Source organism: Heteronotia binoei, chromosome 10, assembly GCF_032191835.1.
Source record: "Heteronotia binoei isolate CCM8104 ecotype False Entrance Well chromosome 10, APGP_CSIRO_Hbin_v1, whole genome shotgun sequence".
Lineage (NCBI taxonomy): Eukaryota > Metazoa > Chordata > Lepidosauria > Squamata > Gekkonidae > Heteronotia > Heteronotia binoei.
In genome coordinates, this window is record NC_083232.1 from 54,692,136 (window position 1) to 54,716,921 (window position 24,786).

The 24,786-nt window shown below is 46.6% G+C and overlaps 1 protein-coding gene across 2 annotated transcripts in view; it reads left to right on the top strand.

Annotated features, from left to right (window-relative positions):
• The window catches only part of STK31 (serine/threonine kinase 31), a 78,531-nt gene that overhangs the window by 30,340 nt on the left and 23,405 nt on the right, over window positions 1-24,786 (top strand). For both annotated transcript variants that reach the window (XM_060248649.1, XM_060248648.1), the window contains exons 13-20: window positions 2,283-2,399; window positions 3,399-3,518; window positions 11,170-11,301; window positions 12,022-12,123; window positions 12,771-12,851; window positions 13,651-13,776; window positions 17,183-17,308; window positions 17,637-17,723. In XM_060248649.1, coding sequence (XP_060104632.1) covers window positions 2,283-2,399; window positions 3,399-3,518; window positions 11,170-11,301; window positions 12,022-12,123; window positions 12,771-12,851; window positions 13,651-13,776; window positions 17,183-17,308; window positions 17,637-17,723 — 891 coding nt within the window. The remainder of the gene's footprint in view (window positions 1-2,282; window positions 2,400-3,398; window positions 3,519-11,169; window positions 11,302-12,021; window positions 12,124-12,770; window positions 12,852-13,650; window positions 13,777-17,182; window positions 17,309-17,636; window positions 17,724-24,786) is intronic.

The window sequence follows — 24,786 nt, forward strand, 5'->3', positions numbered from 1 at the left end:
CTCATGCTTGTTAGCAGCTCTTATCTTCTTCTGACCACTGGAAGCCAGGTACAAGATGGCCAGGCTCATCATAGTGTTTGTGATAGCTTAATTAATAAATTTTTGACTCATAGCCAGCAATGAGGATATAAGATGCCCAAGTTTTAGTTATGAATGTGGCCACAGATTCTGGCAACCTTTGCTATGCATGTGTTCTCTTGATGCCCAAGCAGGTGGGAGCTTAGCTTGTATTTTCTATAAGTCTGATGCTTTATTAAAAATCTCCTTATAAGCAAACCTGATCTGGCATATAATTTCCTTGGGATTTCTGTGAATTTAGAGCTCCTAGGCACAGCTTCATACATATATGTAAAGCAAGGAAGTACAGTACATGCTCAGTTTTCTCTATAAAAAAGCAGAATACCTGTTTCCTGTTTCACCTGTGAACATTTATCAGCATTAAAGACCTGAAGCAGATTTTTAAAATCACATGGTTTTTGAGATGAAATTCTGTGGGGATAACCGAACCCATAGCATTCCTATGATAAACACAGTAATTGCTTTATGCTATAAATACATGTGTTGGACGTGAAAGACAATGCAGTGTTGCGTTGCACCTGATACATAAATTGAAAAGGGGTAATAGAGATAGCAAAGTGTACAGATCAAATCTGTATTTCCCTGTCTCTTCCTGCAGTCCTTTGTTACCTAATTGTTATTCTTAGGTACTTCCTTCTTTCTCGCCTTTCTCTTTGTCTGCTCTTTCGTTGACCTTCAAAACGGAAACATGAGGTCTCTGAATCTCTCTTCAGGACCCAAGGTGGGTATCAGAAACACAGAAATGATTTGGTTAAAAACAACATTAAAACAACATTGTGCTTATCTTGCTTTTCCTATCACAATATGGATGTCTTTAAAAATAAAGAATAATCTTTCTTTGAAGCAACAAGCTTCATATAGACTTCTTTCTAAAGCAGTCCCCCATCCTAGACTTGCACGCAGCCAGCTCTTGTTAACAATGCGAACAATAAATTACTTTTCGTGGGAGATCATGGCTGCTTACCAAGTCTACCATTTTTTGCAACAGTCCTCCTACAATCTTCCTACAAACTGTATTAACCTATACTGACTATGACATGTGTAGCCACTATAAAATTATGTCCAGTGTCATGAGCCCTGATGAGGAGGAGCTGGAAGGGTTAACAGACCTGGAAGAGTTGCCAGCCAGTTCCTCAGCTGAACAAACAGCAGCTGGCCCATCAATCACTCTTCAGGCATCAATGTCAGCTGTTGATGATCAATCTCCTCCAAGCTCTCCTCCTCCCATCTCAAGAGTTCAAAGCAGGCTCCGGAAAGAACTTTCAGAGCGAAGACATGAGGCATGCCAATGCTTCAGATCTCTCAACCCTGAGTTCTAGCAGAGTCACTGCCACCCAGGGAGCAGGCTGATTGAGACTTCCATATAGCTCCCACCCAGGACCTAGTAACCTTGTGGAAGCAACAAGGTTTGCATCCACGCTCCTTCCTGATCCTGACTTGCTTGATTTTCTTGGCATCCTGACCTTTTGGCTTTTGGACATTGACTTCTGATTCCGGTTTGTGATTCTGCATTGGTGACTTGGCTCCTGTTTGACTTCCTGGACTTTGACCTTGGACTGGCTTTGGACTCCTGCCTGCCTGCACCCTGAGAACGTGACGTCCACAGAGCAGAAGCATTCTAAAAACTCCTTTCATGACTTTACTGTCATGACTTCAACTGCAGTTCTACACAAGTCTTGGTAAATCCAGTACAATTCAATTCTTACACTGCACAGTTTGGGTGTTGGGTCCCTGCCTTGTGTAACAGGTAGATGTGAGTTGTGGGTTCTCTTCAATTCCCATGAGTGTGGCACCAGTTTGGATCAGGACTATGAAGGGGCTTTAGCTTTCTGCTGGGCCATTTTCCTGACCTAAAATGGCTCAGTGAAGAAACCTGTGTGGGTGAAGTAGCATCCCCTGAACGGTTTAAGGTAAAGGCAATGGTGTGTGTGTGGTGGGAGGAGTGTAAGCTGAAGCCCCTTCATGCACAGTCCTGAACCAAAGTATGCACCTTGCACATAAGAATGAAAGAAAACCCACAACTTATGTCTGACAGTTACACACTTCAGGGATCTTGAACAACCTGTATATTCTGTAATATGGCTGGGGTCTTTTTCACGCTCAGTGTTAGTCTTAATCATTCCTCTAAATAGATACCTTTTCGTTACCCAATGCAATATAGATAAACTCTTCTTGTCTTTGCTTTTGTCTGTTTGCCTTTAAAGTGCTTTGACATAACATCAGAAACATTTTTGAAATCTGAAGATGCAATTGGCAACATTGATGATGTTCTCAAGAAGGCTGAGTTGGATATTTCCCAAGAACTGAATATCTCCTTGGTTGTAAGTGTTCTTTTTCTTTAAGATGTGGGGAGCGGTCTCAGAAATGCAAGTGGTTTCTCTTGTACATATTAGCAAAGAATGGGCTGAATCCATGTTCTGAGGATGGTCTCGGAATGGGCAGACTTCAGTAGAAGGCCCTGCTGCTCTAGTGTTGTCCAAAGAACTCATAGTGGTATGATGCATATGTGCCCTGTATTCTGTTTGATTTCATCTTTGAGGTCTTATTCCATGGTTGTTACTGTTCTGTATTCTTAAAATATTGCTTTCAGTTGCCTGATGTCCTTAAGAGCTGGTTACTGTATTTTTAGTGAAGCTTTTCCTGAGTGTGCTTGTCTTTTCTTTTTTGTGGTGTTTAGTATCACTCCTCTGTTTAGTTAACTCAGTATGCCAGGGATGCACTGAGTTGCAGAATTGATTCAGGGAAATGTTTGAATTGAATTCCAGCATGAGAAAGAGGGAAAGTATCTCCTCTAAAGTTATGCTGGAAAGCCTTAATCTTTAAAAGACTCCTAGTTCATCCACACCACACTAGGAGATGTAAGAGCTGCACATGTATGCTGTTCTCATGTTCTCTCCAAATGCTGGCAGCAGAAAGTGGCAAGCAGAAGTTAGCTGGAGTGGGAGTTAACTGAAAGGAATTTAAGTAACTTACCTTCAATCTGGGACCTGAAGCTGGGGAGCAGAGATTGCTTTCAATAACAACATGCAACCTCCAAGTTCAGTTTATCACTCAAAGTGTATTTTAATGAGCTCGGGGGATTGCCCCTTTGTAAATACAAAAGATTGTTGTGTAAGTGTGGGGAGCTGATGTCTGAGAGAACTACCTTCCTGAGTGGGTGCTCTTTGGGCCTGATTTATCACAGAACCCTTGTTCACAATGGCTTTAGACATAAGGGATGAACTCATCGTGCTGAAACTTCTTATCTAGGGGGTTAACCTCAATAATCTGTATGCAGCTGTAGATATGTTATCTGTCTCTTTGTGTGAAATTCCATTTAGGAACTAGATGAAGCAGATAAAAATATAATCTTGACTGTGTACAATGAGGTAATGTGGAAGATCCACCAAGAGCAATGTCTCCTGACTGCTGTGTATCACAAATATCTGGACAGTGTTGAGGTCAGTTTGTCATATGCTCAGAATTAAATAAGTCTGTTTTCCCCCACAGTATGTTTCAGCCTTTTAAACACTTGCATTTTATTCTATTGAAGACTATTGAACAGCACACATAGGAGAAATTCCCTGTTTCAGTTTCTAATAATGCAATTTGCAAGCAGAATACTAGGTATAGTATTATGGTGTGAAAAAGACAGGTTGCTTACCTGTGTATGTAGATCTTCAAGTGGTCATCTGTGCATTCACACTCATGGGATAGAGTGTCTGCGCCGATCCCCGAATCGGTACCTAAAAAGCCCAGGATCCTGCCAGTTCCTTCCTGACTGCTGGAAGCCCCTACCATAGGGAGACCATCAGCAGTGGGGGAGGCGGGCGGGTAGTGTGAATGCACAGATGACCACTTGAAGATGTACAGTCAAGGAAACACCCTTCAGGAATGCCACCGACGTCACCATCGCTCTAGTAGAGTGTCCACGAATGGGTCCAGGCAACGGCTTCTTGGCCAGCAAGTAGCACAGTTTAATAGTTTCAGTAAGCCACTTCGAAAGCTGCTGAGATGAAATTTTTGAACCCAATCTAGGAGCAGCATAAGAAACAAAAAGATGCTGGTCCTGACGAAAACTCTTAGAACGACTCAAGTAAAAAAGTAACACATGCTTAACATCTAAAGCGTGCCACTGACGTTCCTCGTCCGAGGAAGGCGAGGGATAAAACGTAGGTAGCCAAACATCCAACTTAAGGTGAAACTGGGAAACCACCTTAGGGAGAAACGAAACATCAGGAGCCAACGACACTCCGAACTCATGAAAAACTAAATATGGGTGGTCACAACACATAGCCATGAGCTCCCCTACACGGCATGCTGACGTGATTGCCACCAAAAATGCAGTCTTCCAGGACAGGAGCTGTAGGGAACAGGTTGCCATTGGTTCAAAGGGAAGCCTAGTCAACCTATCCAATATTAACGGCAAATCCCACAACTGTGGAGGTGATCTAGATGGAGGATGCAACCTGACCGGTCCTTTCATAAAATGTTTAGAATGAGGGTGAGCAAAAACTGAATGCCCCTCCACAGATTCATGGTACGATGATATTGCTGATAAATAAGCTTTAATAGAAGAAAAGGAAAGTCCAGCAGCCACTAAGGGCAACAAAAATTTAAAAATCACCGGTAGGCCCACCCATTGGGGTGAGACTGTAGGGTCGGTCAAAAACCGAAGAAACTTCCCCTACTTCCTATCATAGGAAGCACGGGTAGACAACTTGCTACTATTTAGAAAGACGTGCTGGACTCTTCTCGAGAATTCGCAGGGTCGATGAACCACGCCATCAGCTTCAGGTGAGGTACGTTGTGATGAAACACTTATCCTTCCTGGGCTGACAGAAGGTCCAGTTCTGCTGGGAACTGATAAAAAACTCCCCTTGCTACACGAAGCAAGATCGGGAACCAGTTCTGCCGAGGCCACCACGGTGTCACTAGAATGCACCTTGGTTTCTCTCTCGCTGTTTTGTTGACAACTTTTGTCAGCAGCAGAAGAGGCGGGAACAGATACAGGAACCAATCGTTCCACGGGAACATCAGGCCATCTCCCAATGACTCTGGGTCCGATCCTCCCCTGGTGCAGAACAGGGGACACTTCCGATTCCGTGATGTGGCAAAAACATCCACCTGAGGATACCCCCAGAGCTGGAACACAGGTTGAAGGAAGCGCCACTGCATCTCCCATTCGTGTGGAGATGCTGCCCCTCTGCTCAACAAATCCGCCTGCAGATTGAGTACTCCTGGAAGGTGTGCCGCCTTCACATAGATGCCATGCTCTAGGCACTCCATCCACAGTTCTATTGCTAGCGCATAGAGCCGTCGAGAGACTGTTCCGCCCTGCCTGTTGACATAACAAAGGGCTGTAGTATTGTCCGTCAACAGCCTTCCCTGCCACCAGAGGACGGAAGGACCGAAGTCCGAAATGAATTGCCAACAGTTCGAGATAGTTTTTGTGATGAGCCAGTTGTGGAGGCCAAGGTCCTCCCACACACAGAGAGTCCATGTGAGCACCCCAGCCCCATAAAGACGCATCTGTGGTGATCGTAACTGTTGTCACAGGCAAATGGAAGGGAGCTCCCTGACAGATGTTGTCTCTGGATGTCTACCATGCCATGGCCTGAAGGATCGATGGTGGAATCATGAACCTCTTTTGAGGTGAGTCCCATAAGGGCCGAAACTTTCTGAGGAACCAAAGTTGAAGCCCTCTCATGTGCAATTTCACAAACAACAGCACACTGGTAGTTGCCACCATCGGCCCCAGCATCCACTGCAGCTGTTGTGCTGTGCCCCTTTTCCGGCTTTGAAAAAGATGGACAAGATTGAAAATGTCCATTGCGCTCTGTTGAGGCAGAAAAGCACGATGAAGGTTTGTGTCCCACAGAGCCCTGATAAACTGAACTGTTCTTGATGGTATGAGATGGGACTTTTTCATGTTGACCTGCAGACCTAAGGTGTGAAGAAGACGAAGAGTGATTGCAATATGGCCGGATAAACGTTCTTCCAAATCCGCCACAAGGAGCCAGTCGTCGATATACGGAAAAACAACTATGCCTTGGAGCCAAAGATGTGCGGCCACAACACTTATCATCTTGGTAAACACCTGCAGTGCAGTGCACAGGCCGAATGGAAGGGCTTTGAACTGAAAATGGTTGGAGCCTATCGCAAACCGGAGGAAATGCCTGTAAGATGGATGGATGCTGACATGGAAGTAGGCATCCTTGAGATCCAGCGTTGCCATCCAATCCCCTTGGTTGATGAGGGAAGGATTGTTTACAGGGTAGACATCCTGAACTTCTGGTACACGATAAACTTGTTCAGATTTCGAAGGTCCATGATTGGTCTCAATCTCCCATCCCGTTTGGGGACCAGGAAATAACGAGAATAGAACCTGTTACCGGAACCGGCTGTTACCGGAACCGGTTCTATGGCTTGTTTCTGCAAGTGGTTGCTGACTTCCTCTAGCAGAGAGGGGGGAAGGAGGTGTTGTAACAATCACTGACTGAGTCGGAACCTGAACAAAGTCTTGTAGCCTTCTGCAATGATGGAGAGAACCCATCTGTCTGTGGAGATGAACTCCCAAGCCGGTAGATGGTGATGGAGGTGGATGTGAAAAGAAAGAGGGGCGGCGATGTGTGTGGCAGAAAAGTCAAAGGCCCTGCTTCTGCTGGCGAGAGCCCTTAGATTTGCTGGTGTTCGCAGAAGCTGAAGCAAACCTAGATTTGTTATTTCCCCCATTAAGGAGATCTACTCTCCGGCTATGAAGAGTGAGGTCTCCAGGGTTGGTCAGGGAAAAATTTCTGATAAGGCCTCTTGGGCCAAGATTTGTGCCACTGCTTAGGCTTGCTGGCCCTAGTAGATGCAGGGACACCAAGATTCTTTGAGGTCTTTATACTTTTGTCCATCTCTTGAAGGACACTGTCAGTGGTGGATCTAAAAAAACCTTCACCCTCAAAGGGAAGTTCTTCAACATAGGCCCTGGTGTCAAGCTGTAGACCTGTAGACCGTAGCCAAGAGTGATGGCGCATGGAGATGGCAGAGGTGAGGGTCTTTGCAGAGACATCCATCATGTGCTTTGACACAGCCAGCTGTTGTTTGGCCACTGCAAATCCCTCTTTTTGCAGCTTCTTCAGCGAAGCCCGCTTCTCCTCACTCAGGGATGACATCAACGGTGTGAGCTGCTTCCAAACTACATACTGGTAGCGAGCCATACAAGCAGCATAGTTTGAGATTTTCACTCCCAAAGCTCCCGCTGAGTAGAATTGTCTGCCAGCATTGTCAGTTTTCTTGCCCTCTTTATCAGGTGGGGAAGAATGGGTCTTACGTGCTCTCAAAGATGAAGAAACCACCACCGAATTGGGTTTGGGGTGGGAAAACAAAAACTCAGCACCAGCCTCTTGAACACGGTACATGTGGTCCAGGCGACGTGTCGAGATTGGTGTGGATGCTGGCTTTGTCCAAGGCTCCTTCACAGCCTGTAGAATAACTTTCGTCACTGGAAGGGCCACAGCCACCGATGTATCCCTCTGCGTTATGTCAAAGACGGTATCATTGACGACTGGCTGTGGTTGGACTCCTGGCAGGGAGAGAGACTGTGCCATCCGGTTCACCAGGTCCCCATAAGACTTGAGATCTTTTGAGGGGGATATGAGAAGGTCCTCAGCAATATGAGAATCTGGAGAAGGTTCTGCTGCTCGATCCGGATCATCGGTACCAACCTCAGAGTCCGATGTTGAAGACTCCCTTCTCACCGAATGCTCAGATAGTATCGGGGTCGAAGCATGTTCAGGTGACTGGAGTGATACCAACGGATGAGCTTGCAGGTCCCCAGACTGCTCCCTGCGTCTCTCAGGGGGGATCGACACCGATGCTGAAGGGGCACGACGAGTGGCGGAGTGATGTGAAACCCTCGAGAAATGTGAGGCTTCTGATCGCTGGTCCCATTCCGGCAACTCATGGGGAGGGTACCAAGGGTATGGCAATGGATATGGGTATGGTCCATAAGAGCAAGGCCATTGACGTTGGTCCCACATTGGAGGTGGTGGAAAACGCCGCATCACAGCACTCGACTTGAGCTCTCTCCATCCTGAAGTAGTAATAGGCGGAAGTGGTGCTAAAGGTTCGTTCAGCGCCGAAGCCTCGACTTCCGATACCGAACCACTGTCGCTTCGATGATGTGACCCCGACCTGGATGAATGGGTCCGTTGCGTCAGATCTATTTCCTGCTCCAATCCCGAAAGATGAAGCAGCTGCGAACCACGGCTTCTTGATACCAAAGGACTTCGGGGACTGGGAGAAGCCAGAATCTTCCGAGGTGGAGTGACTTGCGCTGACACCGACTCCATCGAAGCATCCCGAGAAGGAGAGGGAGTGCGGGAAAGTCTGTCCTTTTCCCACTTCTCCTTCAATTTAAGCTTCTTCGGGAGAGACGATTGGGTCCCCGAATCATCCTGGCGTTTCTTGGTTGGCGTGGGCACCACTGACCCTTCAGAGGGTCGTTTTGTGGGCTGGCCCCGCTCCGTCAGCATACCCATCTGCACTGGTGACGATGGATCGTAGCATCTCCCATTGTTACCGACGGGCCTGTTGCCATTTTCGGCGGATGAAGAGCCGACTCGACTAAAGCTGCCGATAGCCTTGCTGCCCTGTTTTTTTGGGTTTGTTTCGAAAACCTTGAACAATACTGGCACGAGTCCTCACCCAGGCATAACAAGCAGAGGGAGTGACTGTCAGGGGGTGCGATCTTGCTGCCACACTTCAAACTATGTTTGAAGAACCCCCAACGCCTTTCCATAGGACCAGAGCCCACGAGGGAAGGGGGAAGTAAAGCCCCGAGGGGCAAAGTCCAACACAAAGTTTTTTTTTAAACAACTACAACTACTATTAATTATCAACTATTAACTATAACTAGAAAACAACAAACGGGCAAGAAGAGGAAATCTCACAGATTACCAGGCACCAACAGGAGCAGTCAAAAGCAGATCCTTTCAACGCGGCGGTCAAAAAGGAACTGGCGGGATCCTTGTTCTGGCACTGGTGAGCATGTGTACTGGGACGCCTGCACATGCCCACTTGTGCTGAGCATGAAAAAATCCCGGGCTTTTTAGGTACCGATTCGGGGATCGCCGCGGGCGCTCTATCCCATGAGTGTGAAGCACAGAGACCACGAAGAAGATCTCTCCTTTTATTTGGATGATTTTAATGCGGTTTCCCTTTATATAACTAGTAATTGATCTCCAGATAAAGTTTTATTTAGAGACTGGTGGAGCCATGAATAGATTTTCCCATTGTGTGTTAAAGATATATTGTGGTAGTCTTCCTCCAGGTGTAGGTTCATAGTTTGGGTGTGCTACTGGACCTGGGTCTCCTGCTGGATAAACAGGTGGTAGTCATGGCTAGGAGTGCTTTTTACTAGCTTTGTGTGGTGAGCCAACTGCAAACCTTCCTGGACAGGAAGGATCTTGCCACTGTGATGCATGTCCTGGCAACCATTGCGTTAGATTGCTGCAATGCACTGTACATGGGGCTGCCCTTGAAGACTGTTCAGAAGCTGCAGTTGGTACAGAATGCTACTGCCAGAGTGTTGACTGGGTGGTAGGAACCATATCCCTCCAGTCTTCTGCCTCTGCACTGGCTCCCAGTTTGCTTCTGAGTTTAATTCAAGGTCTGGTATTGGCCTTTGAAAGCCTTATATAGCTTGGGGCTAGCATACTTTAAGGACCACCTTCTCTCCAGATCTTTGGACCCCTGCTTCAGGTGCTACCACTATCTGAGATTAGACAGGTGGCAACCTGAGAAATTACTGTATTTTTCGCACCATAAGGCGCTCCGGAGGATAGGACGCACTTTCCTCCTGGGGGGCGATCCGCTGCCTCTTCCTCCGATCCGGCGCTTCCCCCGCACCTGCTTGCCTGGCTCCATCTTCTTCAGGCAAGCACTGGGATCGCTCCACGTGGCCCCAGTGCTTCGCAAGCGCCGGCTGCGGAGGGGGCAGCGTGCTTCCTACTTCCCTGTGTGTCTGCCTTCAGCTGTGATGTTTAAAGCAAGCACTGGGATCACTCCCACCCCCCTCCGATCCCAGCGCTTGCTTTAAACATCACAGCTGAAGGCAGGAACACGGGCAAGTAGGAAGCACCCGCCCCCTCCGCAAACGCAGCGCTTTGCGAGCGCCGGCTGTGGCGAGGGCAACGTGCTTCCTACTTGCCTGTGTGCCTGCCTTCAGCTGTGATGTTTAAAACAAGCGCTGGGATCGGAGGGGGGAGGGAGCGATCCCAGCGCTTGCTTTAAACATCACAGCTGAAGGCAGGCACACAGGGAAGTAGGAAGCACGCTGCCCTCGCCACAGCCGGCGCTCGCAAAGCGCTGCGTTTGCGGAGGGGGCGGGTGCTTCCTACTTGCCCGTGTTCCTGCCTTCAGCTGTGATGTTTAAAGCAAGCGCTGGGATCGGAGGGGGGAGGGAGCGATCCCAGCGCTTGCTTTAAACATCACAGCTGAAGGCAGGGACACAGGCAAGTAGGAAGCACGCTGCACCCTCCGCAGCCGGTGCTTGCAAAGCGCTGGGGCCACGTGGAGCGATCCCAGCGCTTGCCTGAAGAAGATGGAGCCAGGCAGGCAGGCGCGGGGAAGCGCCGGATCAGAGGAAGAGGCAGCAGATCGCCCCCCCCCCCCGAAGGTACGTACCTTCGGACTATAAGACGCACACACTCCCCCCCCCCACTTTTTTTGGGGGGGGGAAGTGCGTCTTATAGTCCGAAAAATACGGTACATTCTTCGTCCTGCTGCCAAAACTTCTAAACTCCTCCCCAGGGAGATTCATCTGTCTCCCTTTACTGTTGTCTTCTAGCATGTGAAGACTTTTTTCTTTTGTTTGGCATACTCCCAGTAAACTGTTATTGGCCCTTCTCCCTGGTTTTGGTGTTGTGTTTTTGCATCTGTATGGTTTTATTGGATTATTTTACATATTATTTAAATGCAGTTTCAGTATTCAGATGATTTCATGTTTGACAATTTGGGGGGCCCTATTTGGGTCCAAAGATGGCATAAAAATGTTTTAAATTAAAGTTATACTGGAGTAAATGTGTAAATCTATTTTTTAAAATAATTATGTTACTTCAGTTCAAAAAGCAGATTGTGGAGTGGCTGGATAGAAGTCCCAACATTGATGATTTGTTACTGGTTAAGAAGAGACTGAAAAACCTGAAGGCCCAGCTGAGGTGGAAGCTGGTTGAGAAGAGCAACTTGGAAGAAGTATGGAAATTATCCCCTTTAAGCTACTTCTCTCAGCCCCCCCACGGGCATTTCTACACATAAAAAGGCATAGTGTGTGTGTGGGCCGGGGGGAGATGTGGCTACTGCATGCCCAATCCAGATAAGTGTCTTGCGGGAATTTTTAAGCAACTACAAATGCATTTAAAATGCCATTGGTGGCTATGGAATGGAGTAGTGTCTGCTGTCATTTGTAGTTTGACCCTCTGTATAAAACATATTCAGAGAGGTGGGGAAAATTATCTGATGGAGCAGTCCTATACTGAACAGCTCCAGACCCACTTGGACTGGTATAATTTGGCATCAGATAGCTCTGCAAGTGGATCCATCCAGACTGTGCTTGACTGCAGGGCATTTTCTGTGGTGGCATCGTGCACTGCCAGTGTTCTCCCTTTAAGGCTCACATGACGCTTGTTTTATTTTCTTTTAGGCACCATGCTAAAACAGATCTTTTTACCTGAACTTTTACTTAGCAGCTTTTTAAACAGCCTGTGTCTGTTTTATAATTTTTATGCTGTTTGTGTCCAGTGTCGTATTTTTATATTGTTACATTGTAAGTCTTCTCAAGGAAAACTCAAAAGAGGCAGCACAGAAATATCTTCCATTTAAAAGGTGGCATTTTTGTTTGTAGTGAAGCTATGTTGCCTGTAATGATGCAATAATATATTCTGCAGAAGTGGTAATTTTATATTTTACTTTCAGTGTGATGATTACAATGAGTCTGAGATGGCCAAAATAAAAGAAGAAATTGCTGTGCTACGTAATAGTGTCTTTCAGAATGTATCTCAAGAACAAGAAGAATATGTAAGTCTTCGGTTACATGAACAGCTTTTTAATTGAAGCTGTTGTGCTGATTGAATTTTTACATGGTGTAATGTGCTGCATGCGTAATTCTGAGTAAACTCAAAAGAGTATAATAAGTATAAAAAGATAGTATTCTCAGGGCTAGTAATCTGCAAAACTATCCTGACTATAGAAAAATGGTCATAAATTTTCTGAGCAATTGAGTTCTTTTGAGAATAAACTAGGTACGTCTAAAACTGAAGTAAAAAAATCTTGATCACATCTCAATTCTTGAATGCATTTGCTTGGAAGAAACTTGTTTTTTTTGTGGAACATCTGAGTTAGGATAAAATGGCATGTCTAACTTAATATAAGTTGCTAGTATAAGAACAATGACACAAATGAAACTTCCTTGTGTGTCTGTGGAGAAGACAATGGCTCTCTTATTTAGAAGATTGTTTTGCAGTGGTGAATGGGATAAATTCAGTTGTACAGTGTGATGTAGAGACTAAACTTTCATTGATCAGTTTTACGTCACTTTGCCCCATGTGATCATAAAATTCACATCATGTGATTATAAAGAACAAACACTGCTTAGTGCTATTTTCAGCATATTGCTCTTCGTGTTCACACTGGGGTGGTACTGCAGAATTTGTCTCTTAATTTAGGAGAAGCTTAATCACCTGGTACAGAAATGGTTCCCTGAACTGCCACTCCTTCATCCAGAAGCAGGAATTTTGGAGTATATGGTAAGTTGTTTTCTTTCTTAGGGAGAAAGAATCGAAGAAACTTCTGGTTTTTCAAATTACTTAGAGAGTATAAAGTAAGAGTTTTACGTTGTAATCCTGCCCCTCTTCCCACTTTGGGGCAGGAGGGAAAGGGTTGAAGTTACCTTGATATTTCTCTTTGCTTTGCTGCTCCATCCTGGCCAGATTGCCAGGTGGCAAACTGGCTTGCTGTTGCATCTCAGATACGTGTTCCTGCATCATTAACCTTTTGCTTTTCTGAGGTTCTACAGTTCTTTCTTTAAAATATCTTATGTAACAACTCTTGTCATTCTTTAAAAATTGAGCAGTGGTTCTGTGGCTGGTTATTTGTTTCACTTTTGGTTTTGCTGTAAAAGGAAAAGATCAGTAAACAAAAATGGATGCCATAGATAACAGTTTTGCAATGAAATGGCAAGTTTTTATTCAGTAAAAAGCTTTTAGGGTTGAATAGAGGTGGTGGGATGCATTGTTTTCTGGAAGAAGGGTGCCAGTATGGATTGTGGAAGTCTATATTATACTGTGGAGGTTTCAAATTCTGAAGATTCTTTGGCATACTGTCATTTTAACTAACAAAATATTGGTTAATCAGTAAGATTTAAACTTAAATGATGGAGATTGCAAAGGGGAAGTGTTTTGTTTTAAAACAGGTATAGCTCCCTTTTGGCATAAAAGGTCAGTCATTTAAAGATAATATGATTAGTTCCTTGGTGTAATATTTATATGTGTGCAGTATCGGGATTTATGTATTACAACTGTGTATAATCTATTTTGTGTTCTCTAGAACTCAGGAGGTCTTCTCACAGTCAATTTGGAGCGTGATCTTTTAGATGCTGAACCAATGAAGGAACTGAGCACAAAGCACTCTGTAGTTCGTTCAGAGTTTCAAGGGCAGAAAGTCCTTCTAAAGGTACAGTTCCTAATTTTTAAAAACAGTTGTTCAAAGGAAGACCACTCATTGAATTCGTTAATTTATTTAAAATATTTCTTTTCCACCTTTTCATGGTGCCCAAGGTAGCTTATAAAATATAAGCATACACGAATAAAAACATAATTAAACATGAGAATTGAAATACATCACATTGAAACTGCAGCGTTGTCATTAGATTCATTGGTTAAAGGTGTTTTGAGAAAATACCACCTTGCACCTTTTACAGAAGGCAGAGAGAGTAGGAGTTTCCATATCATATGTGGCAGGCTGTTCTGAAGTGTTGGCATAGCCACTGAGAATGAGCAGCCAAGGGCTGTAGCTGAACAGACCTCCCAAATGGGGAGGGTACATCAGAAGTGTGTTGCCTGATGGACCTTGGTTGGTGCATATGGGGAAAGGTGAGCCATTAAATATGTAGGTTCCAAGCTATGAAGGGTTTTAAAGGTGTAACAGCCATCACCTAGAAATGTTCCTGGAAACTTATGAGTAATTAGTGATACTGCATAAGCACAGGTGTTACATGAACACACTGGTGAAAACTGGTCATTAATCTAGTGGCAACATTTGTTTCCCACTGAAGTTTCTGAACAGTTTTCAGGGGCACTCCTACTATATGTATAGTTCATTACTGTAAAGTAGCCTTGTGGTTACAGTGGCGTGGATCAGCATATCAAGGTCAGCATCATCCAGTCGGGCCAATTGGTGCACTCAGTATATAGATAACAGAAGATGTTCCTAGCCATTTCCTCAGCTTGCTTTTTAAAAACTATCACGTTCTCAGATATTAATATTAAACTTATAAGCTGCAAATCCTAGTATTGATAGGGTTGCGTGCTCACTGGAGAAAAAATAGTCCCTTTAATAAGAGGCTTAAAAAGATGTTAGTCTCAGCATTGTAGTGGATCCAGAAGTACCCATGAACTTGCCTGGATTATAGTTGGTATTTTCTGATAAGTCTAGAATCCTTTCCATTTTTTCCTTAAGCAGGTCTTGGGCGTGCCCAGTCTCACTAGTGTATGCAATATAATAAATTTAATCACACTGTAACAGCAGCTGGATGGTCATCTGACAAAAATGTGGATCCTGTGAATTGGGGGGGGGGACGGCATTTGTGTTGATGTTTTTCCCGGCAATCTTAATTCCAGTTTGTGCTTCATCCAGGCCAGCATTCCGCATGATGTACTCTGCATATAAATTCAATAAGCAAGGTGACAATATGCATCCTTGTCAAATTCCTTTTCCTACTCTAAACCAATCAGTTGTTCCATATCCTGTTCTGACCATTGCTTCTTGACCCTTATACAGGTTTCTCAGGAGACATGTGAGGTGGTCTGGTACTCCCATCTCTTTAAGGACTTGCCACAGTTTGTTGTGATCCACACAATCAAAGGCTTTAGCATAGTCAATGAAGCAGGAATAGACGTTTTTCTGATACTCCTGTGCTTTCTCCATAATCCATCGAATGTTTGCAGTTTGATCTCTAGTTCCTCTACCTCTCCGAAACCCAGCTTGAACTTCTGGTAGTTCCCAATCTACATACTGCTGAAGCCTAGCTTGTAGGATCTTTAACATGACCTTGCTGGCATGTGAAATGAGTGCAATGGTGCGATAGTTTGAACATTCCTTGGCATTACCCTTCTTTGGGATTGGAATATAAACTGATTTTTTCCAATCCCGTGGCCGCTGTTGTGTTTTACAAATTTGTTGACATAATGTGTGCATCACTTTAACAGCATCATCTTTTAGGACTTTGAATAGCTCAACTGGGATACCATCATCTCCGCTCGCTTTCTAAAGCCCATTTGACTTCACACTCCAGGATGTCTGGCTCAAGGTCATTGATTTCACTGTCATGGTTGTCCAGGACATTGAAATCCTTCTTGTATAATTCTTTTGTGTATTCTTGCCACCTCTTCCTGATCTCTTCTGCTTCTGTTAGGTCCCTACCGTTTTTGTCCTTTATCCTGGCCATCTGTGCACAAAACGTTCCCTTGATTTCTCCCAATTTTCTTGAATAGATCTCTTGTCCTTCCCATTCTATTATTTTCCTCTATTGCTTTGCATTGTTCCTTCAGGAAGGTCTCCTTATCTCTCCTTGCTGTTCTCTGGAAATCTGCATTCAGTTGGGTGAATCTTTCCTTTTCACCTTTGCCTTTCGCTTTCCTTCTTTCCTCAGCTATTTGTAAAGCCTCACCATACAGCCACTTTGCTTTCTTGCATTTCTTTTTCTTTGGGATGGTGCTGATTGCGGACTTCTGTACAATGTCACAAACCTCCGTCCATAGTTCTTCAGGCACTCTGTGTATCAACTCTAGTTCTTTAAACCTATTCTTCACCTCTACTGTATATTCATAAAGGATGTGATCAAGGTAAAACCTGAATGGCCTAATGGCTTCCCCGGTTTTCTTCAGTTTACGCCTGAATTTTGCGATGAGTAGCTCATGATCTGAGCCGCAGTCAACTCCAGGTCTTGTTTTTGCTGACTGTAAGGAGCTTCTCCATCTTTGACTGCAGAGTATATAATCAATCTGATTTCTGTGTTGCCCATCAGGTGATGTCCACATGTAGAGTTACCTTTTAGGTTGTTGGAAGAGGGTGTTAACTATGACTAGCTTGTTCTCTTGGCAAAACTCTGTTAGCCTTTGCCCGGCTTCATTTGATTCTCCAAGGCCAAACTTGTCAGTTGTTCCGGTTATCTTTTGACTTCCTACTTTGGCATTCCAGTCCCCTATGATGAGGAGGACATTTTTTTTTTGGTGTTAATTCTAGAAGGTGTTGTAGATCTTCATAGAACTGGTCCACTTCAGCCTCTTCTGCATCAGTGGTTGGGGCATCTAAAGGATAGCAGGCCTACTGTCTTATGAGTGCCTTTGCTTATGTTTGTAAATGAAACAAATTTAACAAAGACATAGTAAGTCATAAATTCTTTCTGGCTCAAAGGAAGCTAAAGCTGGCTGTTAGATTTGAGTCCAGCAGCACCTTAGAAGTCAACAAGATTTGGGGAGTATAAGCTCTTGAGAGTCAGTGCTCCCTTCATCAGCTTTGACTCTCAAAACCTTATCTCCCTGCCGTTTCAGTCTCTTTAGGTGCTACTGGATTCAAATGTAAGCTGTCAGCGTTAGTTCCTCCCTGCTTAGGGGTGTTTGGAGCACTCAACAACAATGATGATAGGACTCAATAAATTCTAGAAGGAAATTGCAACATATTCACGTCCAAATTGCCGTGTGAACAGTGAGGCATCTGAGCCATCAATATGAATGCAAGTCATAGAATATGGTAACGGGTTACTTGACATAATGTGCCTAACCTGCTTTTAATCTTTGTGTTTAGGGGATGGAATATAATTCAGCCTTCTGATTCATAACTAAATTGCTTCTTTTCTCAGGGATATGTTGTGGATATGAATACAGAAACAGGAGTGATAAAAAGAGCAGCGGAATATCACAAAGCCTGGAGAGAATTAAAGGAGGAATCTGGTTTAATGCAGCTGGTGTTCCTGTTTTTATGCAGGGCAAGTTATAAACTTGTTGCATGTATATTATAAATACAATAATTAATGTAATACATATAAATGTTGATACTTTGATTATATGCACTGTTGAAGGCTAACAGATGTAGAGTGACATAAACTTTCGTGGTTGGGCACCATCTAATGAAGTAGGCTTCAGTCCATGAAAGTTTATATACCATGACAAAAGTGCTAGTGTCTAAGGTAATACTACAAGACACTTTTGTTTGCTGTAACCAACTACATGGCTAACTCTCTAAGCTGATTATAGAAATTCTGCAGTATTTTAACCTCTGATCAATTTTCTCTCTTCCATTTTTTAATTGTGAAGTGTGATCCATTGGCATATGTGATGGTACCGTATTATGCTGGAGCAAGTCTGGGTGCATTGCAGGCTAGCGTTCCTTTAACTCCAGGTGTAAGTAATATATACTATATTTACTTGAAAAGTCAGTTGTATGTTTCCCCCCACCCCACCTTGCACTTGGTGTAGCTATACATTCATAAGTTCATTCACTCAGGTTACAATCCTAAGGACATTTTCCCAGGTGTGAGCTCCACTGAATAACATGAGAGATACTACTGAGTAGACTTGCTTAGGATTGCTCTCTCAGTGTCTGCTTACTTAGCTGTGGTAAGTAGGGAGTGTAGGAGTTGTTCATAATAGGACATAATATGTATACATAATAGCCAGATATCTGAATGGAGTGGTCAGTCATGCTTAGGACTTAAACATTGAACATTAATTATTATTTTTAAGTCTTAAATATAAGGTACTGAATTGTTTGTAAGGGCTTTCTGTGGATGCTTAGCCCTAATCTAAAAATTAGATTCTTTGATGAGTTGATTTTAAAAAAATTGGATTTCAGTATATTATATTTTTATATAATATTTGATAGTTGGAATGAACTAAATTCCTTTGGGCATCTGTAATCTTCATCTTTTTAAGCACATTTCCATAAATATTCAGGAATGCCTGGAGCTAGCATTTTAAGACTTTTAGGCTCCCCCCCCCCTTTCCATTTAACAAGTTTCCTTGGCAGGGAGTGGGGAAGCAGCTCTCCCAGGCAATGGGAAATGGACATTGAGGGGACTACTAGATAGAACTGGCTGCCCAGTCATGACAGTTCTGTCTCAGTGCTTCATGGCTCTCTGAGCATGGGCGCAAAGAGGATAGAAAGCAGGCTTACCCTGCAGCTTGGCTCCATTTCAAGGCTAGATTTTTTTGGAGTCTTGGTGATGCTTGCTGCTGGTCCTCTGGTCTGTGCCTTGGAATTCATCTGCCTGCCAGGAACACTTGCTTCTTGTTCTGTGGATGGATATCTTCAGGATTGGTTTGCCAACAGTGGTCTTTGTTCTAAAATATTATAGAACAGAGGTGGCCAAACTGTGGCTCGGGAGCCACATGTGGCCCTTTTACACATATTATGTGGCTCTCAAAGCCTCCACCACTTTATCACCAGGTTTGGAGATGGCATTTGTCTCTTTAAATCACTTTGCCAAGGCAGCTGGTGGCTTGGACAATGCATTTAAAATTAAAGTTGCTTGCTTTCCACCTCTCCAGGGTTGCCATTTTCTGGAAAATCAGGGAAATGAAAATTGGTCAGGGAAATTGTGATTAAAATATATTCAAGCAGTGGATTTTTGACCTTCTGCTGCAAGAGCATGATCTGTTCTTGTGGCAACTGTAATAGAGGAGTAACAGAATACAAGTAAAACTTAATGATGCTCTTTCCCAGCTCCACCTTTTTCTCAGCTCTACCCCCAGCAACCAGCCTAATGTGTTTGTTGAGATCTTCTTCGTGGACTCTGTGCTTCACACCCATGGGATAGTGCGCCTGCGCCGATCCCCGAATCGGTACCTGAAAAGCCCAGGATTTTTCCGCGCTCGGCGCCAATGGGCATGCGCAGGCGTCCCAGTGCGCATGCTCGCCGGCGCGGGGATCCCGCCAGTTCCTTTCTGACCGCTGCGCGGAGAGGTTTACCTTTCCTGTTCCCCGGTCAGTGAGAATCTTTGGCTTTGCCTTTTTTCTCTTACTATTAGCCCGTTTGTTGTTTTATTAGTGTAGATAGATAGTTGTTAGTTAGTTAGTGTTTGGGGGAAAAAAAAGTGTTTTTTCCCTGTCTGTTTGGCGGATTACCCTTCGGGGTGTTCCGTCTTCCTTTTCCCCCAGTTTTTCCCCTCAGACGACTCTGAGCGGTTTTTTCGCGACTACCGTCTATGGACAGTCGCTGGGGGTTTTTCAAGCGCTGCCGTGCGTGTGGGAAGAAAATCGCCCCCCCAGACGGCCATTCCTTGTGTCTGCTGTGCTTGGGAGAGGCACATCGTGTAGAGGCTTGCCCGCACTGTCTTCGCTTCTCTAAGCAGACGAGAAAAAACCGTGCGGCCCGGCTATTGGCAGCCCTGACCGAATCGACGCTTCGCCCGCAGAGATCGATGGCGACCTCATCGACACCGAAATTGGCGGACACCCCGGCACAGGAGCATGCATCGGCCGATGCTGCTCCGACCCTGACTCTGACTGAGTTGCCGGAAGAGCGCGGCTCCACAAAACGTCCCCGTGAGGGTTCGGTGGACATGCCCGCTAAAAAGCGCCGAGAGGACTTGGGGACCCGAGCTCCTAAGAAGGCAAAGTCGAAGGAAAAGCGGAAGTGACCCCGCACTCCTTCGCCTTCGGTCAACGCTTCGACACCGGTGACCCCTGCACCGCTGAAAAAGATATTGGCTTCCCTGCGCCGCAGCCCATCAACTCAACCGCGTCATTCGGCCTCGGAGCAGGAGCGTGAGATCGACTTGACCCAACGCTCCTCGTCGTCGGGCTTCTGTCGACACACTGCGAGTGAGTCGACGTCGGAGGTGGAAGTTTCGGCACCGATCATCCAGCCTGTCCGGATGAGGTCCCGAGAGAGACGAGAGGTAGAAGCCTTTCAAGCACCTCACCGCTTCCCGATACCACCGTGGGAACAGCGGAGATGGCAACCTCCATATTCCCGGTACCAATCGTACCACTGGTACCCAGAGGAGTTTCCAGAGTGGGAGCAGGAGTCGGAGTTTTCCTCCATGTTGAGGGTCTCGCATCGATCCCGAAAGGCGTCGGCATCGGTATCGATTCCCCCGGAATGATGCATGGTCCCGCTCGAAATCCATCGACGACCATCGCCGCCGGTCCTGTCTCCTCCGAGGGAGCTGACGCCGAGGTTATCGGAGCACTCCACCCACCAGGAGTCTTCGTCGTCGGAATCAGATAGTGAAGCCCAGGACGTGGAGCCTTCACCGGTCTCCCAGACGGCCGAGGATCTTCCGATTTCACCGTCGGAGGATCTGAAGTCATACGGGGACCTTGTGAGAAGGATTGCAGCCACTCTTAACTTGCCTGTGACTCAGCAAGAACCCATCGTGGATGACAATGTGTTCGATATAATGCAGAAGAACACATCCACTGCGGTTGCCCTGCCAGTCACCAAGGTGATCCTCCAGGCAGTTAAGGAGCCCTGGAAGAAGCCATCATCAACGCCGGTCTCATCCAAACGGTTGGACCACATGTATAGGGTCCAGGAGACAGGGGCTGAGTTTCTTTTTACCCATCCAAAACCAAACTCAGTCGTCGTCTCCTCTTCCTCGAAGGCACGGAAGGTGCATTCCTCCCCTCCGGATAAGGAAGGGAAGAAGATCGACGGGATGGGCCGCAAGGTCTACTCAGCAGGGGCACTAGGTATCAAGGTATCTAACTATGCAGCTTGCATGGCTAGATTCCAGTATGCTGTGTGGGAACAACTCTCCCCCTTCCTTTCCTCATTGAGCGAGGATAAGAAGGCTGCTGCAAAAAAATTGCAGAAAGAGGGTCTTGCTGTAGCCAGACCAACAACTGTCTGCAGCAAAACACATGGTGGAAGCGTCAGCCAAGGCCATCACCTCTGCCGTCTGCATCCGACGCCACTCCTGGCTTAGGTCTACGGCTTTACATCAGGACACAAGAACCTTTATAGAGGACTTGCCTTTTGAGGGTGATGGGCTCTTCAGCACCACAACAGACACGGCGCTGCAAGAGTTTGACAAGAGTGTCAAAACCTCAAGAAATCTGGGTGTCCAGACTACCCCTAAAGCTTCCAGGTCCAAACAATGGCCTAAGCCTTGGCCCAAGAAGCCCTATCAGAAATTCTCTCCCGAGCAATGGCGTCCTCGTCCTTCACAGGCTGAAAGACCCTCTTACCCTGGTAACAACAGGAGTCGTTACGGGTCCCAACCAACGGGCAAGTCCAAGAGTGCTCGTCCCCAGAAGCAGGGGCTTTGACTTTCCTCCAGCATGCGTTATCGCCCCCACTGGTGCTTCATCCATCCGCCTACGCCCTTTCCTGCCTGCCTGGGAGTTGATCTCCACAGACAGGTGGGCTCTGTCCATCGTAAAAGAGGGCTACAAAATAGAGTTTGTTCAGACCCCGAATCAGTCCGTGGTAGTCACCACTCCCCCACCTCTGCTGGCGGAGGTGAGCAACCTCCTACAGAAACAAGCCATAGAGGAAGTTCTTTTGGAGGCCAGGACGGGAGGCTTCTACTCTCGCTACTTCCTGGTTCCCAAAAGGGACGGTGGTTTGAGGCCTATTATGGACTTTCGGAATCTGAACAAATTTATTCTGTACCAGAAGTTCAGAATGGCCACGCTGCAAACAACCCTGCCTCTCATCAATCAGGGAGACTGGATGGTGACCCTGGACCTCAAGGATGCTTACTTCCATGTCAGCATTCATCCTGCGTTCAGGCGTTTCCTAAGGTTTGCAGTGGGTGCTCGGCACTTCCAGTTCAGAGCCCTACCGTTTGGCCTGTCTACTGCTCCTCGGGTGTTCACAAAGCTAATGAGAGTGGTGGATGCCCACCTTCGTCTTCAGGGAGTAGTTGTCTTCCCATACATCGACGACTGGCTTCTTGTGGCGAAGTCGAGGGAGAGTTTAACAACACACATTGCCATCACTCTGCGTCTCCTCGACACCCTGGGGCTGCAGGTCAATCTGGAGAAATCCCATCTCACTCCGTCAAGGACAGTGCAGTTCATAGGGGCTCTGCTGGACACAGATCAACACCGGGCATTTCTCCCTTCGCAGAGAGCGAAAGACATCATCAATCTGGTGCAGCTTCTCCAAAGGCGACAGTGGGGCACAGCCCAACAGCTCCAGCGGATGCTGGGGTTGTTGGCGGCGACGACAAGCGTGCTGCGTTTCGCAAGACTACGAATGAGAGGTCTTCAACTATGGTTCTTGCGCCATTTTCGTCCTCTCATAGACTCACCTCGAAAGAGGTTCACCATCCCGCCTGCAGTTCTCCAATCACTGCAATGGTGGGAGTCGGAGAGCAACATCTGCCAAGGGGCTCCCTTCCACTTTCCAACCCCTACTGTGGCTATCACTACCGATGCTTCCCTGTGGGGGTGGGGGCCCAACCTGGAAAATCTCTGTGTAGGAGGTCAGTGGCCTCCGAGACTGAGTCGATGCCATATAAATTACTTAGAACTGCTGGCGGTTCACTTTGCCCTTCGTTCCTTCCGTCCACTAGTAGCGGGGAAGACTGTGGCACTGCTTACGGACAATACCACTGCCCTGTGTTATATCAACAGGCAGGGAGGGACAGTGTCTCGCCGGCTATGTGCGCTGGCGATGGATCTCTGGATGGAGTGCCTCCAGTTAGACATTTTTGTGAAGGCGACACATCTGCCGGGGGTCCTCAACATACAGGCGGACTCTCTCAGCAGGGATGGAGCCTCTCCACACGAATGGGAACTGCAATGGCGCTTCCTAGAGCCTGTGTTCCAACTCTGGGGGTACCCACAACTGGATGTTTTCGTGACAGCTGAGAACAAGAAGTGCCCTTGGTTCTGTGCCAGGGGGAGGGCGGATCCAGCCTCGCCGGGAGACGGATTCCTACTCCCGTGGGGGGCCCGGTTCCTTTACATGTTCCCACCTCTACCTCTGCTGACGAGGGTGGTCCACAAGCTAGGTGAGGCCACGTTGCATCCTGGTGACTCCTTGGTGGCCCCGTCAGAGTTGGTTCTCGATCCTGCTTCAACAGTCAAGGGGGGTCTTTTACCAGTTTCCGGCGGAACCAGACCTGTTGTCGGCTCAGGGCGGACACATGTTCCACCACAACGTGCCACATCTGAAGCTGACAGCGTGGTTCATCGACCACTAAGTTTTTCTGCCAGGGTCCAGCAAGTCCTCCTAAGCAGTAGGAAGCCTTCTACCCGTGCCTCTTATGAGAGGAAGTGGAAGAAGTTTAGTACCTTTGTGGCTGACTCTCCTGTGCCGCCTGATAGTGTCGGGCTCTCGGCAATTTTTGAATTTTTATTGGCTTTGGTGGATGAGGGGCTAGTATTCTCCTCCATCAAGGTCTACCTGGCAGCTATTTCTGCCTTCCATGGCTCAGTGGAGGGTTACTCTGTTTTTGCTCACCCTCATTCCAAAAGGTTCATGAAAGGGTTGTTCCGGCTTCATCCTCCCTCTAGGTCCCCTCCGCAGTTGTGGGACTTGACTCTGGTTCTGGACAAGTTGACTCGTCGTCCTTTTGAGCCCATGGCAACGTGTTCCTTACAACTTTTGTCATGGAAGACTGCATGTTTAGTTGCCATAACTTCAGCACGTCGCATGGGGGAGCTCACGGCGATGCGTTGTGACTATCCTTACCTTGCTTTTCGAGAAGCTGGAGTTTCTGTAGCTCCAGACATCACTTTTCTTCCCAAGGTGGTTTCTCAGTTCCACCTTAATTTAGAAGTTTGGTTGCCTACGTTTTATCCTAGTCCTCCCTCGGCTGAGGAACGTAGATTGCATGCGCTGGACGTTAAGCGCGCGCTATTATTTTATTTAAATCGTTCACGGGGTTTTCGTAAAGACAAGCAGCTTTTTGTCTCTTATTCTGCCCCCAAGTTAGGGTCCAAGATTTCGTCTCAGAGACTTTCGAAGTGGCTTACTGAGACGATTAAACTCTGTTATTTGTTGGCAAAGAAGCCTCTACCTGGACCTGTTCGTGGGCACTCCACAAGGGCGATGGCCACGTCAGTGGCGTTCCTGAAGGGAGTGTCTCTTTCCGATGTCTGCAAGGTGGCTACCTGGTCTTCTCCGCATGCCTTCATGAAGCATTACGCGCTGGACGTGCATGCTCAGCAGAGGACTCGGTTGGGAACTGCGGTGCTGCAAGCTGCTTCTTCAGGTTGATTGTCTTCCCGCCTCCAGGTATGCTCTGCTTGCTAATCTCCCATGGGTGTGAAGCACAGAGACCACGAAGAAGATAGACAGGTTGCTTACCTGAAACTGTAGATCTTCGAGTGGTCATCTGTGCATTCACACTACCCGCCCTCCTTCCCCACTGCTGACGGTCTCCCTCCAGTAGGAGCTTCCAGCGGTCAGGAAGGAACTGGCGGGATCCCTGCGCTGGCGCCAGTGAGCATGCGCACCGGGACGCCTGCGCATGCCCATTGGCGCCGAGCGCGGAAAAATCC